Consider the following 18,112-nt stretch of genomic DNA (forward strand, 5'->3'; position numbering starts at 1 on the left):
GAGCACCAGTAGTGCCGTTACCGATACATTTATTTCAGTTCTTTTTATTTTAATTATTGAATGCTTTTGTGATACCGCCCTGAATTTATTGATTATTATTATAATCACAATCAATCAAACGCCGGACAAAGATTTTAGGCAAACAATATTTGTCTTGACAAACTCATTCATCCACTTTCTGAACCACAAGTCCACCTTGCGGCCCTCAAGCTCATTCTAGAACAATTTACCTATACTGTATATAACTAGAACAATACGAACAACACAATGTAAGCCATTTACTTGTGAAAGCAAACAGAAGCCAACTGAAAAATGTCAGTACAATACTGCCCTTGGTATCCACACTCGATATTTGTCTGGATCCGCCCATCCCTAGCTACTCCCGACAAAATAAACCCTCTCACATAAACTGACAGCAAGACTGAAAGCTGGACTGAACCAAAAGTATTCACGCTCATCTTTCTGACAATGCACACCGACGTTATCGGTTTCAACGACATTCCACTAAGGTGGCTAAAAAAAACAGTATTGAGGCTATTCTTGCCTAATGTGAATGCACACGGAAGTAGTCTGTATTTACCGCCAACACTCTCCGCCGTTTGGACTTATCTGTCAATGTGGCGAAAGAAGGAAAACCACTCTGGTAAGATTGTTGGTGCTTTGCCACAAAGGCCCAAAGCATATCATGAATCATCACGGAGATACGTTTATTTATTCAGCTTGCTGGTGAGCGAGTTGATGACTTTTTCCAGTCCAATCCAATCCACGTTATTTATATAGCACGTTTTATAAACACTGTTTCCAAAGTGCTGCACAGACTAGCAAAACCATAAATAATAAGTAAATAAGTAAAAATAACGACAGTAAAAACTAAAAGATCAAATAAAAACAAAGAAACGTACAACAGTAAAATATTTAAAACAAGAAGTAGAAACAATAAAAGCAAAAAATCCAAGAAGTAGGTAACAAATTGATTAATTAAATTCAAAAAATAAAATAAACAAAACCATGAAAACTAAAAAATAATAAAAGACACAGAGGACCACACGACTCACGCCGAGTTAATAGCCAGAGAATAAAAGTCACTGTCACTGCTACTACAGCGTCGCCTTCAGGCTGGTAGAGGCATAACTCCTCAGAGGAGCCAAGATCAGGGGGTATTAAGTCATTTGGGGGCCCAAGGCAAACATTGGGGCCCTCCACATCCTTGTACTGCATGACAAAAGTTTTATTGTCGCCTCAACACAAGCATATTTAAGTGTGGGAAACAGAAAATAGCCTCTTTTTTCCTGCTTTTGAAATCTGTTCCAGTTATCTATAAGCTTAAGTTGCTAGTTAGATAGCCATGTTTATATACCGCCCCCGCCCCCAAAGAAAGATTTTAAATATTATCTACCTAGCATAAAAATGGCTCAATGATGAGTCCACGTTTGGTGTGACTGTGAAAAAGGTTGACACCTTCGGTAGTTTGGGTAATGTTTTCCTCTTGCCTTCTCCTCTTCTTCGCTCCACTTCATTTTTCTCCAAACCGCGCCAACAAGTTTGCTTTGCTACCCTCTTCCGGAATCAAAGTGCGCATGCGCAGTAACATGGACTGGTCCGTTCCATGAGAAGGGAGGGGGCAGCGGATTTTGATGTTGTTTTAAGCATGTGAATTAAGACTAAAACAGTAAACAGACTAAAAGGGGAAAAAAATCAATTATCAGTTATTATGAGATGCTTGGGGGCCCCTGGAAATTTCAGGGCCCTTAGGAATTGCCTGTGTTTGTCCACCCCTGGCTAAGTTGACTCTCAATTATACTGTATACAGTATAACTTAAACCCTCTTCCATACCGTTAGGACAAATATGAATTCATGCTTCATACTGTATGACGTCTTTAGTATAAACATCGCTGTTGCTGTTATGTCTTTTTTGCTATGTGAGCGTACGTACCATTGTGAAGTATTTTACAAATGATCCAAATATTGATACTGTCCATAAAAAGGGCATGAGCAGATCAGATGAATAATAAACAGTACCTAATAGCAATAGCTGCACAGCACGCAGAGTAACACTGATCGAATAAAATGGAAGAATAAAGTAAGAATAAAAACAACCATGAAAATGCTTATCCTATCTAGTATTTACAGTATTTTGGCCTTTCCTTCCCATGTTCATTTTGTGTTTATTTTTGTCCTGTTATATGTGAATGTAAACTGCTACTGCGAATGTGAGATAACGTTTTTATCTTAAGAAAAAAACATTTTAAAAAATGTCACATGTTTTGATTTTATGCAATTATTCGGATTATAATCATGAACAAATTCAAGGCAAGAAAAAAATTCCAGCCAACAGCAACGGTATCACCCACCTTACGGTGAGGATGATTACAAATGAAAAGTACTTACGGTCAAGTAACACAAATGTTCCACCCCCGAGTGAATGGGCCGGCCCATGAGTCAGCGTCACGTAATAAAACAGCACGGCTGAACCAACATACACATTTTAGTTGCACTCTTTTTCCTGCTGGTTTTGTTCTTGTGACCTCTGACAGCCATCATCATGATGATGTGTGGAGGACTCGACGAGCCCAAGGCTGCCGACCAAAAGATTCAGAGCATCTGCAACAAAGTGAGTATAAATGTGCTGTTTCGACTTTTAAGGTACATCGTAACGCAAATTGTCTCACCAGGTGAAGCCTCATGTTGAGCAGAAAGCTGGCAAGTCTTATGAGGTCTTCACTGCCAAGACTTACAGGGAACAGCTGGTGGCTGGGATTAACTACTTCATCAAGGTAAGCATGACAACCAACAAACTAGCGCCAATTCATGCCATTCTTACCTGCAGCTTCTCAATTACGTTTTATATCCACCTGGCACAATATCAGGATTGCACTCATTCATTCACTCATGCTCACTCTCTCATTGACACTGTCTCACAGCTGTTCATTCAGAGGTGTCCAATTTTTTTTTATTGGCCCTCGGCCCATTCTAAAAATACAATGAAATAAGTCAACTTAAAAAACAACAGCAAAAATTGGAAAAAGAGCAATAATTTTAGGAGAATAAATAATAGTGGACCACATCACAGTTATGGTTCCCCTCAGCGGGCCACCCCAAAGTGACAAACCCTGTTCATGTATATTCGCCTCGTAATGTTATCACACATTTGATTATTATCATTTTCACTTTGTATCTTTTTACCAGCCAACGTACACTGAAAGAAGCTCAGGTGCCAAGAGCAAATTTGACTATTGTATGATTCTAATAACAATCATTGTATTCATTATTATTATTATTATTAATATTATTAATAGTTATTGATTGATATGAATAATTCATTCATAAATAATCAAAATAATCATTTTCAGTTGGATTTGACAGCAAAAAAATGTGAACTTTTCAAGTATTGATATTTCAATAATTAAAAAAAATTCAATATATAAATATTTCTCATAATAATATTACAATATAAATAAAATAATAAAAATATAATAATAAAAAAGTAAAAAAATCTAATATATATAGAAATATTTTTTAAAATATTATAATCTTAAAATAAGAAAATGAAATGTGTCTTTTTGATGTGCATTATTTCCAGGCCTTTGCGGGCCACAAAAAATGACATGGCGGGCCAAATCCAGCGCCCGGCTTTGAGTTTGACACCTGTGCTCAAACACAAAACTTCACACATTGCTGCTCTTCTTCACAGGCGGCTCCATCTTGCTTGTGACCGTAAAAAAAAAAATCACAAAAGGAAGCAATAGAAGAAAGTTGATTTGTATTTCGAAACATACTTGTGCTGCTTTTTTACTCCTCAACATGACACGTCCATGTGTTGTGGCCAGTTATGCACATGAGACGACTGCTCCATCCAGCCCCCGGAGCAAAAACACAAGTGTGAATGCTGTCAGAGTACAATAGAATCATTTCTTTTTCAGTCAAGTGAGACACTCATAAAGGTCGTTATTTCCTTGTGGTTTTCCACAGGTGCACGTGGGGGGAGAGAATCACATCCACATCCGCGTCTACCAAAAGCTGCCAAGCAACAAAGAAGACGATCTGGAGCTGAACGGCATCCAGGAGCAGAAGAGTCACTCGGAGCCCATCGAGTACTTCTGAGAGAGAAAGCGTCAGAATGACTCTTTTTACAAAGCGCACTGTGTCTGTGTATGCTCACGGTGAAAGGGAACATCAACAGTTTTGTACGAGATGAATGAATAAACAATTGGGACTTACTTTGCTTTGTGTTTTACCTTCAGTGGGATGAAATTTTACCACATTTTTACCACAGTCATTCAAAGATTCTTATAAAAAAGTGAAATTATGTTGGATTAGGACGCAAAGAAATGCAGCATTCCTCTATAATCTCTAGCCAGTGGTAAAAAAAGATGTCCAACGTGTGGTCCGGGGGCTATTTTAGATACAATTTTAAAGAAAAATCAACAGTAAAATGGGAAAAAACGTAGCATTTTAGGAGAAAGAGATGAAATTATCCTGATTCTACAAAGTCGACACGCAGGCTGTTTTTCCATTTCGAAGTGTAACATTTTTTAGCATACTGGATTGCTTTTAGCCTTTTTGACAAATAAAAAAAACCCTCGGTGGAAAAAGTGAAGGTGGCTGCATATTTTCAACCAAATATTAAAAAGCATTCTGATACAGTATTTGCAATTATGACACTTTGTCCAAATACTTTTGAGCCCCTGAAAGTGGAGTTTGGGAGTTTGAATTAAAATGGCTGTAATTCCTAAATATGATATTCTCTATTTAGATTAAAGCTGAACAATCATGTTGATTGAGGTCTTTTGTCCTGGTGTTTCCAGGGAAAGTCTGTCCCGTTACTTCTGAACTGTAGAGAGTACCAGTCACAAGTTTGGAGACACTTTGTCATTCAATAACATGAGAAAGTGTCTCCAAACTTGTGACAAGTAGCCTATATTTTAAACCGGGGGTTTCCAAACGTATTTCAGTGAGGGCTGCATCGCGGAAAATGTAACAGTGATGTTTTTCAGCTTTTTTTCAAAATGAGATACACAAAACCAATACAGTGAACCCTCGTTTTTTTGTTATTCGTTCCAAAAGGTTTGACGAAGAGAAGACCAAAACAAACTGTAATAAAGCCTTAGCCAAGGCAAAAGTGAAGGGGACTTTTAAAAAACACTTTGTCCAAATACTTTTGAGGCCCTGGATGCGGAGGTTGGAGGTCTGCTTGAAATGATTCTAATTACTGTAATGATTGTAAAACATCTCTAAATGGTCGCAGTGTACTCCAAATGCGTGAAGGTGCCCGTGAGGCTGCAGAATGTCACAGCTTGAACTTTGCCTCCTTAAAAAAGCAACCTTTACAGACTTACAGGTATATAGATTTCACATTCTTCTCTCCCGGGTTGCTTTAGATAAAAACATGTTGATAAAGAGTGCATGCAAATGCAAATAAAATCATGTGTATGTGCACACGGACACTAAGTAGACCTGTAACGTGTTTTTCATTGACCTGACATGTTGTGAAAGCCCCGCCGATTACAGAACAGACTACGGACACCCCCTCTCTAAAGCATTTGACTCTGCTGTTGTAACACAAAGCTAATGACAACTGTATGACACACAGGCACACACACGCCGTCACATACATTTGCAGGCTATTCAGCGTCAGACAACGCCCTGTGAAATTATGCATATTTTCATCTGACTTTGCAAACACTTAAGCCATGCCACAGCGTGCTGTGTCTGCAATCCATCACCCTTTCAGCTGCCAGAAAGACACTAAAGTGACACACGACTTACAAATGGCAACACCCGTTAGCCAGGTATGCACTATTATGAAGCTTGTCTTTCTCAGAGTCACGGGTGAGCTGGAGCCTATCCCAGCCGACTTTGGGAGCGAGAAGCAGGGTACGCCCTGAACTTGATAGCAGTCACTCACGGGACACATACAGTATACAAACAGATTTTTGAACCCTCCTTCACCTGACTCTGATCAATACAAAATATTGCTGGAAATGGCTGTTTTTCATGTTGTTGTGTCTTAATCATAATGGTACACACGTACATATTCTCCTTAGAAAGGCATAAGCTGACTTTCACTTCTGTAAATATTCATTTGTGAGCTTTAGTAACAATTTGGATTGACCCAGAGCACTGTACTTGTTCAAAATAACATTCATACTTAAAAAAAACGAATTGAATTGGTAGCAGGATTACTCCTTCATGAATGTAATCAGTTACCAGTGCTCTTAATTTGGTTTTCTGTTTCCTGTTTTGGGATCATGTGCAACAACTTTGCTTGTGCTGGTAAGGGCTGGCAGACGCACCTGTTGGTAATTATTCATCAAGATGTTTAGTTTAGTTGGGAATCTCTGCTACTTGCCTCAGTATTGTTTGCTGTCGTGTGGATTTGCTGCCTTTGCCATGGACGTTGCCTGCCTGCCTGCTTATTGCTTTTTGGTGAGGGTTTAGCTGAGCTGAGCTCGTTGCATTCCTGCCGTTTTGTGTTTTGTGACACACATTTACCTTGCAAGTCTCACTCTTTTTTTCCCCTGAATTAAAAGACTTTATTGACTGCGCCTTCCCAATGTGTTTGAATCCTGGGGTGGCGCCACATGCTATAATAGCAGAACATGACTGAGAGCTTCCATGTCAGAAAGATGTTAAGGTCAGAATAAAGTTAAAAAGAGTGGCACTATTATAATAATAATAATAATAATAATAATGCATTGGAAGGAGGGAAATTCATTAATTACATGACCTGCTCCTGGGAAAACGAGCACCATTCAAATGAATGCTGTTACTCGCAACGCTGTTCATATCTTTGTTGTGCACACAGTGCAGTCCAGGGGTGTTCAAAGTTTCTCTCAGTGTACGCCAGGGCAGCTGAGGCTACAGATGTAGTTTACCACAACCAGTGTGTGACTGAGGAGTGAATGAATAACGGGTCCACTTCACTGTGAAGCGCTTTGGGTACTTTGAAAATCACTATATGCTGACATTCTTGATATATATATATATATATATATATATATATATATATATATATATATATATATATATATATATATAATGTGTGTGTGTGTGTGTGTGTATATGTATATGTATGTGTGTGTGTATGTTTGTGTGTGTGTGTATATGTCAAATTTTGCATCTTCATTTTGCATCTTCACTCTATTACAGATTATTAAATTTAAGAAATGTAAGAAATTATCACTGGTGACCTATTGGTAAAACTAAAAAAAAACATATTTAAGCAAGTTTGACGTATTCTTGGCCTAAATTAAGCATTTTCAAGCATAAAAATGGCTAAATGAAGGGAAATGCAAATATAAGGCATTGAGAAGACTCATTCACAAATGAAATATGTACATCAAATTACTTTTTATATCATGTGTGTGTGTGTGTATATATATATATATATGTATGGCCTGTGAATTGTTTTTATATAAAATGACATGAAATCAAAAGGGCTTTTTCTATGAAAAGTGGAAGTCTGTGTTGTGTGGGAGGTTGGGGGTGTGTCCATGACTCACTTTTAAATATTTCCAAACTTGAAAACCGTTTTTTCACCTTCATCTGCCGCACCCTTTCTCGTAATTGACAGAAATAAATACTGGAATTATTTACAAATCCATGCTTGAAACCACCAAAGTGTGTCCCTTGACCCATCGGATGCTATTCTAAGCTGCCTTTCATGTTCATTATTGAAAATATGAATTATTTTGAAAATATTTTGTATTTCTGGTCATTTTTAAGAGACTTATGGTGCGAAGTAGGCTGCAGATGACAGACGACACCCTCCCTCAATGATGAAATGTTAAAATGTGTCATACAGGACAAAGCACTGTTGCAAATAAGGGAGGTAAAATGTTTGGTTCCTCCTCGTCATGTGCTTGTGGCAGTCACATTGCACCTATGCATACTTTACATCTGAAAATAAAGGACATTTTTGTGGAAAATTCCAGCCTTTCCATCAGACGTACCAAAATCACAAACGTGTTTGATTGTGTTCTTTATTTTAATCACTAGCGTATAACTTGAATGGGCCCAATTTGGACATTTTCACTTAGGGGTGTACTCACTTTGTTGCCAGCAGTTTAGACATGAATGATCGTGCGTTATTTTGAAGGCACAGTCAAAGTACACTTTATACAAGCTGTACACTGACTACTTTACATTGCATCAGAGTGTCTTTTCTTCAGTGTTGTCCCATGAAAAGATCAAATATTTGCAGAAATGTGGAAAGTGTGCTCACTTTTGTGAGGTACTTTCTGAACATGTGCTTTTGTGTCACTTCAGTGATGCCATATGTTTTTTGGTTGGTTGTTTTGAGGTGTGGGAGGGGCGCAGTGACAGCAAAAGGCTTTGCTGAGCACTGACTGCCCTCAAGTGGTGCACTACATGCAATACATTATTTTGTGTTTATTTTCATTGTATTATTCTCGGATTTCCAGTCCTGACTGACTAATTGTGCATTGGAAAAAACACACCAGAATTCTTTTTGAAAACATTTCATTATCTTCTTTAAAAAAATCATACTTCTGTCATCAAAGAAGCACACGGAAGGCTGTGTTAGCGATGCGGGACAAAAATCACACAGCGACATGAGCAAGACGGAGGAGGAAGAGAGGTCCGAGCAGTCTGGAGCCAAGATGTCGGCGGCAGGTCACAGTTTCAGGGTCCGTCTAGTGTTTGATCTGCGTGGGACGCAGTCACTTCACCTTGGGGGGCGTGTAGTGGATTCGACACCTTTCGTTAAAAACCTGCAATGGAAAAGTTGTCAAGCAGGAATAGTAATAGTAGTGGCAGAGAAGCATACCTTCAGGCTTCTATCGTTGACAACTTCCTCAACATTCAGCTCAGACTGCATGAGCTTTAACTGGAAGAAGAAGAGGAATGAGATCAACGGAGTCCGACTGAAAATGAGCTGATCACGAGAGGACAATTACTTTGGTCTGTTCTTTTCTGAGCTGCTTGATGAGAGCCAAGTTGTCGGCGTCCTTCGTTCTGGCCTCTCGCAGTTGTCCCACCACCTCAGACGCTTGGGTGATGCACGTCTTGATGGCTTTGTCTCTGCTAAGATGGGCCTCCATCATCTGCGCCACAAACAAACAGCGGGAAGTCGCTTGGAAGTCACTGCAGCAAAAAGCTGTCAGCCACTCACTGATTCGTAGAGTTGCTTGCACGTTTGTGTGGCGTCCACTTTGCCTGAGAAGGAGACCGTGGGCACGGTGGTGTTCAGGGCGTGGACGATGCGATCATCGATGGTGCGCATCACCTTGAGCACATCCTGGGAGGGTTAGGGTTGGGGTTATTCACTTGTGTGTGTAGAGTACTCATTTTATTTAGACATGAATTCAAGAGTTTTATTGTCATATGCACAGTAAAACAGGTAGTTCTGCCATGCAATGAAATTCTTGAATAACTCTGTTGTTATTTTGAGGGGAAGGTAAAGAGTGCATGCAAATGCGAATAAAATCTCGTATATGAGCAGAGAAACACTAAAAAGGCTGCAACGTGTTTTGCCATTTGCATGTTGTGAAACTCCTGCAGGTTACAGAACACTTTGGAGTCTTCACAAGGGGTCACTGAGTCTGTGTAAAAAAACACACGGCACGGCCTCTCAACTTGCTTGGCCTGATGCCTCGATTCGAGTCAACTGCGCACAAGACTGAAAAGCATTCAATAATCATCCTTTATAATTACCTGAAACATGGAAAAGTCCTCACAGTTTAATGTTCCATCGGGCGCCGCCATAGTGAATCGCGCGGACCTCTCAGGAGGCTGTTCAGTGGAATGCCTTTCGGACAGTAAATATATGAATACGTAGACTAACGTTATGTCTGTGGAGTATATAATTTACATTTGTATATTTTATGCGTGCTTCGACGTCTAAACAAGTACATGTCTCATACTAACTAAACTCTGGACTGTAATTAACAAATTTTCATCAGGCGAACAATAAAGACTACTATCACTAATCGAAGGGGTCCTAGATGCTACTTTGCTGCTGGGCTAGGCTATGCTATGTTACGCTAGTTGGTTGACTTTCAACAGCTGACGGGACCCGACGTGTTTCCGCGCACGTCTGCGGTAAACTTGTTTAGAACAGTTTAACGAAGCAAAAATAACATGAATTTAGTCAGATCCCGACTTTCCTTTGGAAACCTCTTGGGTTCGTATACATTTTAAATTATTTGCGTTTTGCTTCGAGGTTGTCTTCGAGCGTTTACCGATCTGTATCTCTCGTTTATGTAGTTCGTAACTTGTCAATATTAATTTCTTATTGTCAGTTTTTGATGTTAACTATACATCTGTGTTTTAAATTTGACTTTAACTACTATCAGTATCCACGACCCGACAGCTATGTTGTTACCTTTTGTAAACCCCTGTGTTGTGAAATGTACCTTTTAATGAGGACAAGCAAAAGGATGACTGAATGTATTGTGATATGTGTTAATTGGCACATTACGCTTCACATTAAAAACTCTATGTATCACATTCAACTACACATTGGTCTGTAGTTGTCCAACCTTCAACATGCAGTCATTCTCATTGCCATTTATTTGTGTTCAGGTAGGTTGGCGATAACTTTTTGGTAGAACATGTTATTGTTTTGTGCACAGGTCAGCGGTGCAGACGCGCCACAGAAACATGGAGCTACAGAGGGATGTGCAATAAACCACAGGAGGTCAAAACAGACCCGCCACCTGCAGCTCCAGCGCAAGGTTACACGAATCACATCACAGACACCGTAAATTAAATCATATGCATGTTCTTTGTCAGGACATGACGTTTGGGATGTCTCAATCTGTTTTCCAACTGTGTGTGAAGCACCACAGGAAGAATGTGTGTCTTTTAAGTGTTTGTTTTGGACTTACTCTCCATGTTCTTGACGTAATGTAATGTAATCCTCTCACGCAGCATCTCCTCGTCTCGGCTTCAAGATCCCAGGCTACAGACCCTCTCAGCTGGACAAGAAGATTCTGGTGTGGTCGGGACGCTACAAAGGAGCAGAGGAGATACCAGAGTTTGTGTCGTAAGTCGACGCTTCCCGTTTATGCCACAATGATTGTATATCACAGGAAAAGAGCTCATTAAATGGTCCTGCTGGGGGATGATTGCGAGAGGAGGTAATTGGTGTGGTTCCTGTGAGGGTGGAGATAAATTGGATTTTCTGCTGTGATAAGACCACCATGTCAAAACACCCTTGTTTGTGCACGTGTGTGTCCGCAGGTTTGAAACGCTGGATGTTGCCAGAAACAGAGTCAGAGTAAAAGCCTGCTATGCGATGATGGCGGCAACAATAGGCGGCTGTTTGTTGATGATCATCCTGGGTAAACGTGTGAGTGCTTTGTGTGTGCATGCATGGATGCGTTTTCAAATGAAATGCATCATTTTGGATCTATAAAGAACCTTCAATTTGGCCACTGCAGGCTGCGAGCAGACATGAGTCCCTGTCGGATCAGAATATGAAGAAGAAGGCTAAATGGAGAGAGGAGCTACAGAGAGAGCAGGAAGCTGCTGTTGTCCTGTCTGACAAGGCTCAGTGATGGACAATAAACAAAAAGACACAGCAGGGTACCTCTCCTCGCTGATTATGTATCACCACCAAAAGTCAATCTAGTGCTTTCCTTGAGTGACTAAAACAGCCTGACACTGTATAATATATAATTATTTGGTAATCTGTGACACAAGTTACAGAAACTATTACCTCTAGAAAATGAACCTTAAATATGGAAGGTTTTTAAAGCAGGCATCTGACACAGGTTTCATTGTAACGTCAAGAAGGCCCCATTTTGTTCATGTGATGTCTGCGTTTGTACGAGTCGATTAAAGTCATCTTTTTTGATCATCTGATTGAATGAGGACAATGAAGGCGCTTCACTCCATGTTTGATGGGATGCCTTTTATGCAAATGTCAGAACAGGGAAGAATCGCACAAACTCAATACTACAGCGGTGAACAGTGTTGGAGCTAGCCATCTCTTCCACAGACTGTGACAAAAGTAAGCAATGTAAAGAGGACTAGGTGAACATTCAGATTAGTTAACTAAAGGCGATCACCAGGGTTTTCAAGTTTCATCTGGAGTCTTGCTGAAATTGACTGGATTCATGATGAAGATTTATGGCACAATAGGCAATGTGACATAAACTCAACATTTGAAAAAGGAAACTATTCAGACCCAAAAGCTGAACTGAGTGAAAAGATTTGGCATGATCATATGAGAAAATACTATCGTAGAAACATGGGTCAGGACGCCATGTTGTGGACAATGTCGCCAATTGTTAGAAACGTCAGTGTGTTTCTTGTAGCTCTGCTTGGAAGTAGTGTGCTAACACTTGTAGTCCCCTATGTGCTGGAGTCCCTTTTGTTGGAGGGGTTATCTGAAGCAATCCTCGTGTCCTGAGAGGGGAAGAGCAGTGTCATCAAGCAGTTAAATAGTAAATGTAAAAACAAAAATATCTGTCCTCAACGAGAAGGCGTCAGTCCTCAACTAAAGTGCTGTGAAATGAAATGATGGTAGTAAAAATCCCCACTGGTCTGCTTTCTGGACAGTCTGCAGGGTTTTATTAGTCTTGTCCAGTTGTCTCAGTGCGAGGGAAGACTGCAATTTTCCCATGCGTCCATGGGAATATTCATGTCACACCAGAGGCAGTCCTAACTTGTCTTCAGGATGGAGCATGAGCAGCTGGAGGAGTCTCAGGACTGGGGCAGACAAAGCCACGCGTAGTATGAAATCCAGCAGCCAGGTTTGTCGCTGGCAAGCTCCTCCTCTCAGCGACACCGGCCACTTCCTAATTTGTCCATCCACAGCTGAGAGAGTGCAAGATCTGCTCCATGTTTGTCATCTTAAGTGCCGTTCCTATCGGTCGCTTGAGTCCTTGGGTTGGGTAGTTCAGTCCAGTGGCCACTATCAAATGTGGCCAACGTTTGACAGTCAGTCCAGTGTCTAGGTGAGCTTGTTCCCGTCTACCTGTTTGTGGGCAAGAAGGTCAACATGTTGGAGCTGTGCAGTCCTACCATTTCCCCCACTAAGAGCTTCGTGGCCTTTTTGTCAAATCCAAAAAGTAAGACTGTGGCACTGCAGGATATGTTTTAGGGAGTTCAGGTGATTAGGAACGGGACGCACACAGGTGAGCTCAACAATGAGTGGAACCTTCACCAGCCGCCCAACAGGACAGCAGAACTTGACCCACGCTCATGTACGCCCACACGCTCCAGTAAATTGTCATTTACGTAATTACGATCAAATCAATCTCTCTTGACAATGAGGAGGCGGGGGGGAACAAGGCGAGCCTGGGGTTGCTGACGGCTGCCCCTCGACCATGGCGGCGGTGGCGGGCAGAGAAATGAGCTGAGGATGAAGGTGGGAGCGCATATTGAACATTATAGTTGGAAGCCTTCCATGGGCGCCTCGCACTGCTGGAAGAGGAACTGCTGCTGCTGCAGATCCACGGCCGGAGCTAGAGACACGTCCTCGTCCTCCGTGTTGAAGTAACGCTCAATCAAGTCGTACGCTTTCTGGTAGATGTCCTGGTTCTTGTGGCCCTGCAGGAACTCCAGCTTCTCCAGACCTGAAAGATGGTAAGTAGGACAATTATTACCACAAAATGTCCTTTTAACATTTAATTAGTTTGCAGCCTTGTGGGAAACTATCTGTGGTGTTGGATTGCTGGGGGCATCATCGTCTAATTTACATAATTGGCCATGACCCAAAACTCCGACAAGCGTGTAGATTTTCAAAAACCGATTCAGTGTTTGTGTGTGGACGGGTAAAACTTGAGCTTTTTAGTTTGTTTCAAGAAATGTGCAACATTATCATGTTTTTAAACCTTATTTAACAAGAGAAGATGAAATTATGGACCTACAGATTTCATTTACTTTCATCCTAAGAACACGCACGGGTGATTTATAAAAACATTCATGGTGGATCCTGGGCTGACTTTAAAGATAATATACTTTAAAGATAATGTCATTGTACATATTTCACAATATTGATCAGCAGATGTTATAATGCGCAACTAATTCATATGTGCAAGAGGTACAATGATTTTCCTCTGTTGGGGATTAATAAAATCTTTCTACTGTGCAGAGTTGTAACGACAAGAAACACAGAGTCCTATTATGTGTTTGTGAGCGAGGTCAAATAGGTAGCGCCAATTCTTTTAAAAAGAAAAAAAAATGTAGCACCTAATCTAACTGGCAGGCCACCAGAAACAAATGAATGTATGGAAGCAGCGAGTGAACGATGGCAGTCAAAAAGAGAAGGGGAGTGTTACAGCTGCTGGAGCCAATTGGTGTGAACAATCATTTTTATCGCAAATGTTGATCTGGAATCGAACAATAAGGCGTTTACAGGGGTGGACAACGCCCTGACCGAGTCATATACAGGCAGGAAATAATGTTCTACAAGATGACCAATCCCAGACTTTACAGTCAGCGAGGTTACATTAAAAAAAAAAAAAAAAAAAAAAAAAGGTACGCAAAACTGCAAAAGGGTTTGCATGGGGAAGAGCGAGGGGGGAAGTGGTGTAGTGTGTACCATAGGCCTCCTCGATGAGTGCACAGTAGGGGTTGATGCCGCCTCCCCTCTTGGCTTCTAGTTCACCCAGTCGCAGGACGTTCTCAATGCCATTCAGGGCCACCTGAACTATTTTGGGGTCCATCAGTGTGAGCAAATCGCACAGAGGTTTTATGCAGCCAAGTTCCACGAGGTGCCTGCAGGTGGCAGCACAGTTTATGTATACTGTATTTTTTATGTATTTATGCAGAGTAGAGGGATCAGTCAGATCCGTGATGCAGTGTCAAGGCTAGAGAAATAATATGCACTGTGCAAGTATGTTTGCTTCTGTAAGCAGCCCAACCTGATTTGCTCAGCAGAGCCCCCAGAGGTGGCATTGGTAATCGCCCATGCTGCCTCCTTCCTTGTGCGAAACTCTGTCACTTGTAGGATAGTGATGAGTGGAGGCAGCAGATTTGCATCTATCACCATCTGTTATGGATAGGTTTGAGGAAAAGGCTCATGGCACTGCCAGTTTTAGTGTTGTTATTGTCTGTGGCATGCCACTCTGACCTGTATTTGTGCTCTGTTCCCTGCTGTAATGTTGGAGATGGTCCAGCAGGCTTCCTTCTTGATGGACTCTTTGGGGCTGCTCAGAAGGTGAAGAAGGGACTGCAGTGCTGAACAGTTTAGGATAACCTAGACCACATGCCACTACAGTCAGACACAAGCTGCATCGCCACGTACGTGTGAATGTTGCCATCACCTGTGTCTGAAAATCATCCCCAGTGACAATATTTCCAACAGCTCGTAGAGCAGGAGACACCACCTTGTAATCACTGTGCCTGAAACAAAACAAAACTGTGGTCAGAAGATGGCCCAGTGTGTGTCACTGTGTTTGCAACTGCTAGAAGAGCTTCCTTACATCAGTAACTCCACCAGCCTGCGACACACTCCTGAGTCAATCACAGCCTGGATTTTGTCATTCGGGCCGTCAGACAGGTATGAGAGTGCCCAGCAAGCGTCGGCCATGATGTCTGTGTCGTTGACAAACAGCAGCCAGGACAGCACGCTGAGACATGGGGACACCTGCACGAGAAAGGAACACAACATCTGATGTTCCGTTTGCAGCGCGATACAGCTTTGAACCCAAAAAGAAATTAAATTACCTTTGTGAAGTCAGGAGGAGGGTTCTTCCCCCTGCACAAGTTTGAGAGGGCCCACACGGCATTTCTCATCATGGTTAGACGCGTCTGTTTAGCCAATAACCTGCAAGGTGGAGGTCTCACAGCCTGTTGCGTACAGTGACAAACATGCTGTGTGTGTGTGTGTGTGTGTGTGTGTGTGTGTGTGTGTGTGTGTGTGTGTGTGTGTGAGAGAGACGTGTTAGTTGGTACTTACTGCAGCAGTGAAGGCAGGATGTTGCAGTCTACAACAAAGTCTCTGCATACCGTGCTGTCTCCTGCTATGTTGCCGAGCGCCCACACAGCCTGCGAGGGCGAAACCACACATTTCGGTCACTTTTACGTCTGGGGGAAAAAAAACAGATGTCACAGCAAGCGAATCCCCCCTCACCTGCTCTTGTACGTCCTCGAAATCTGAGCTGAGCATCTCTATAAAAATGGGCACAGCGCCGGCTTGGATGACCACCCGTGTCTGGTGCGAAGTGCCTGAAGCAATGTTGGTCAGCACCCATGCGGCCTCGAACTACAGAAAGATAGAAAGTAGGAATGACAGACGTAGTGCCATGAGAAATGTAGAGAGTAGCACACAAAAGACTAAATGATGCTACAGCATGGTCACCACGGCTAACAAGTGCTGAGCATGTGACTTGCAATTCTCTGCCAAAAACGCTAGGAGCAGTTGTTTTCCTGAGGGTGAGCAACCACAACTCTTGTTCTAAATAATTGTTTATTTTTTGGAGGTACATGTCACGTTTCGGTGAAGGGTTTGGAGGTTTGGATGGGGAGGAACGAGCTGGCACTGTGACGCTGTTGCGTAATGAAACCTAAAATTATTTATTTCTACCTGCAATGTGCAGTTTTCTCGCCTCTTCAGGAACTCCACGAAGCGCTCCACCACGCCTGGAGTGGCAATGACTTCGTCAATTGGTGGATTGGGCTCTGTGGATGGCGTGGCGACAATTAACACCAAAGTACAAAAACAACACTGCGACATTAATTCATTCTGGTTGAAGATGATGATGATGCACAGTGGTCTTTATTTGAGGAAAATACGGTAGTACTCAAGAGAGATCACTTTACCTTTAGAGAGGAGTTTCCTAAATCGCTGCGTGCCGATGAGTTGCTGCTCAGGAGATGTAGAGAAGATCATTTGAGTCATATCCTCAGAGATCACCCCGCCCTGCACCAGACCAGAGACACAATCCACAGTGTAGAAGTCTGTTTTACCAGTGTTTCACCTCTGCACCCTTTCAAAATAACCATCTCCCTCACCATAAGAGGGTCCATGTTGTTAACCTGGGACTCCAGGTAGCCGCTGTCAGCCATTCCGTCATCTTCCAGAGTGCCATCATCATCTACTGTGGCAACGTTTCTCCTTTTAAACAGCTGGTAGACAAAAGTCAGCAAATGCGTGACTGGAACGTTACCATGACCTGTCTTGTGGACGCATTTTGACTTAAATCACAAAAGGATTGATTCATCCCAGCAGTTGTCTTTGTAATTTGACCTGAAGGTGAACTCACCTGTTCATCCTTCTTCTGTTTACGGAGCTGCAGACCTTCCTCTTCCCTCCGCCTTCTCATTTCATCTGTGTTGAGAGACTTGTTCTTGTAGCTCTTGAGTCGGGCATTGTCCTTAGTCTGACTCATTGTGCAGCCTGAGATGACAAGATATTCATATACATTAACAGACATCATTGATCGCTTATGTAACCATCAACTTAATAGCAAGACTTTTTTCCAGGGTGCCACAAGTTTATTCTGTGGCACAATCTGCTGTTATCAAATCCTCACAATGCTGTTGATTCTTACAGTATAGCTGTCAAGACGAACGATGACAGCTACACAGTTCAACAAATGAGGGCATCTGAGGATATTTCGCTGCTGCCTAGCATTAACTGTACTGCCACGGCGACACGACATGGAATAAACAACGCAATTAGTCCAAAAATCGAATGTGCTGTCAGCCCTGGAGTGTTCTTATCACACGAGGACACCGAAGTGACACCTTTTAAGGCTCTTTATCAAGTGTTCGAAATCAGCTGGCTAAGGCATGCTAGCACAGTTAGCTACTGCTAGCTCTCAAGTGCAACACTAACGCTCACTCGCGTGACAACACCGAGACGGAGCGCCATTTTCCAGTCTCTGCCGACGCCTCTGGTTCCGCACGTTTTGGGAAAATGACACGTTAGAGCCTTCAACAGTTAAATAGATGTTAAAAATTGAAATGTCACCTGTCAAATCGGGCTCCTTTAATCCCCTTATTAGTTAGGCCTTCTCGAGCCGTCGCCGGTATTGTACTGCGCATGTGCCGTTTACCCCTCACTCCTCCACAGCTGTTTATACTGACTCCGCCCTGTCTAGCTGTCAATCATCTTTCAACAACATGATTGCATCATGTTATGAATTGTAATATCTGCATAATTACAGTGCTTCTGCGTATGTTTGTCTTAAA

At 42.0% G+C, this 18,112-nt stretch overlaps 4 protein-coding genes across 6 annotated transcripts; 2 read left to right on the forward strand and 2 right to left on the reverse strand.

Moving 5' to 3' along the window:
* Positions 1-48: 48 nt before the first annotated feature.
* Positions 49-4,206, forward strand: LOC129174122 (cystatin-B-like). The gene is made up of 3 exons (XM_054765745.1): positions 49-2,612; positions 2,674-2,775; positions 3,971-4,206. The coding sequence occupies exons 1-3, from the start codon at positions 2,544-2,546 to the stop codon at positions 4,100-4,102; spliced, it is 303 nt and encodes a 100-aa protein (XP_054621720.1). The 5' UTR covers positions 49-2,543; the 3' UTR covers positions 4,103-4,206.
* Positions 4,207-8,289: 4,083 nt separating this feature from the next.
* mix23 (mitochondrial matrix import factor 23) lies at positions 8,290-11,051 on the reverse strand. Of its 2 annotated transcripts, none has more exons than XM_054765925.1 (5): positions 10,852-11,051; positions 9,135-9,260; positions 8,920-9,066; positions 8,790-8,849; positions 8,290-8,733 (listed from the first exon to the last, which is right to left on the reverse strand). In XM_054765925.1, the coding sequence occupies exons 2-5, from the start codon at positions 9,243-9,245 to the stop codon at positions 8,683-8,685; spliced, it is 369 nt and encodes a 122-aa protein (XP_054621900.1). In that variant the 5' UTR covers positions 9,246-9,260; positions 10,852-11,051; the 3' UTR covers positions 8,290-8,682. The 2 variants fall into 2 exon arrangements, with proteins under 2 accessions (XP_054621900.1, XP_054621898.1); XM_054765923.1 differs by lacking the exon at positions 10,852-11,051 and adding an exon at positions 9,677-9,751 and having other exon boundaries at positions 8,463-8,733.
* fam162a (family with sequence similarity 162 member A) lies at positions 9,990-14,005 on the forward strand. The gene is made up of 5 exons (XM_054765922.1): positions 9,990-10,145; positions 10,597-10,698; positions 10,895-11,009; positions 11,207-11,315; positions 11,407-14,005. The coding sequence occupies exons 1-5, from the start codon at positions 10,103-10,105 to the stop codon at positions 11,521-11,523; spliced, it is 486 nt and encodes a 161-aa protein (XP_054621897.1). The 5' UTR covers positions 9,990-10,102; the 3' UTR covers positions 11,524-14,005.
* On the reverse strand, positions 11,866-18,018 carry kpna1 (karyopherin alpha 1 (importin alpha 5)). 2 transcript variants are annotated; one of them, XM_054765920.1, is made up of 14 exons: positions 17,892-18,018; positions 17,182-17,315; positions 16,931-17,044; positions 16,739-16,838; positions 16,503-16,597; positions 16,050-16,181; positions 15,876-15,964; positions 15,644-15,743; positions 15,400-15,563; positions 15,241-15,319; positions 15,048-15,173; positions 14,839-14,966; positions 14,517-14,692; positions 11,866-13,548 (listed from the first exon to the last, which is right to left on the reverse strand). In XM_054765920.1, the coding sequence occupies exons 2-14, from the start codon at positions 17,305-17,307 to the stop codon at positions 13,361-13,363; spliced, it is 1,617 nt and encodes a 538-aa protein (XP_054621895.1). In that variant the 5' UTR covers positions 17,308-17,315; positions 17,892-18,018; the 3' UTR covers positions 11,866-13,360. The 2 variants fall into 2 exon arrangements, with proteins under 2 accessions (XP_054621895.1, XP_054621896.1); XM_054765921.1 differs by lacking the exon at positions 14,517-14,692.
* Positions 18,019-18,112: the final 94 nt, after the last annotated feature.

This window comes from Dunckerocampus dactyliophorus, chromosome 21 (genome assembly GCF_027744805.1).
Source record: "Dunckerocampus dactyliophorus isolate RoL2022-P2 chromosome 21, RoL_Ddac_1.1, whole genome shotgun sequence".
Taxonomy (NCBI): Eukaryota; Metazoa; Chordata; class Actinopteri; order Syngnathiformes; family Syngnathidae; genus Dunckerocampus; species Dunckerocampus dactyliophorus.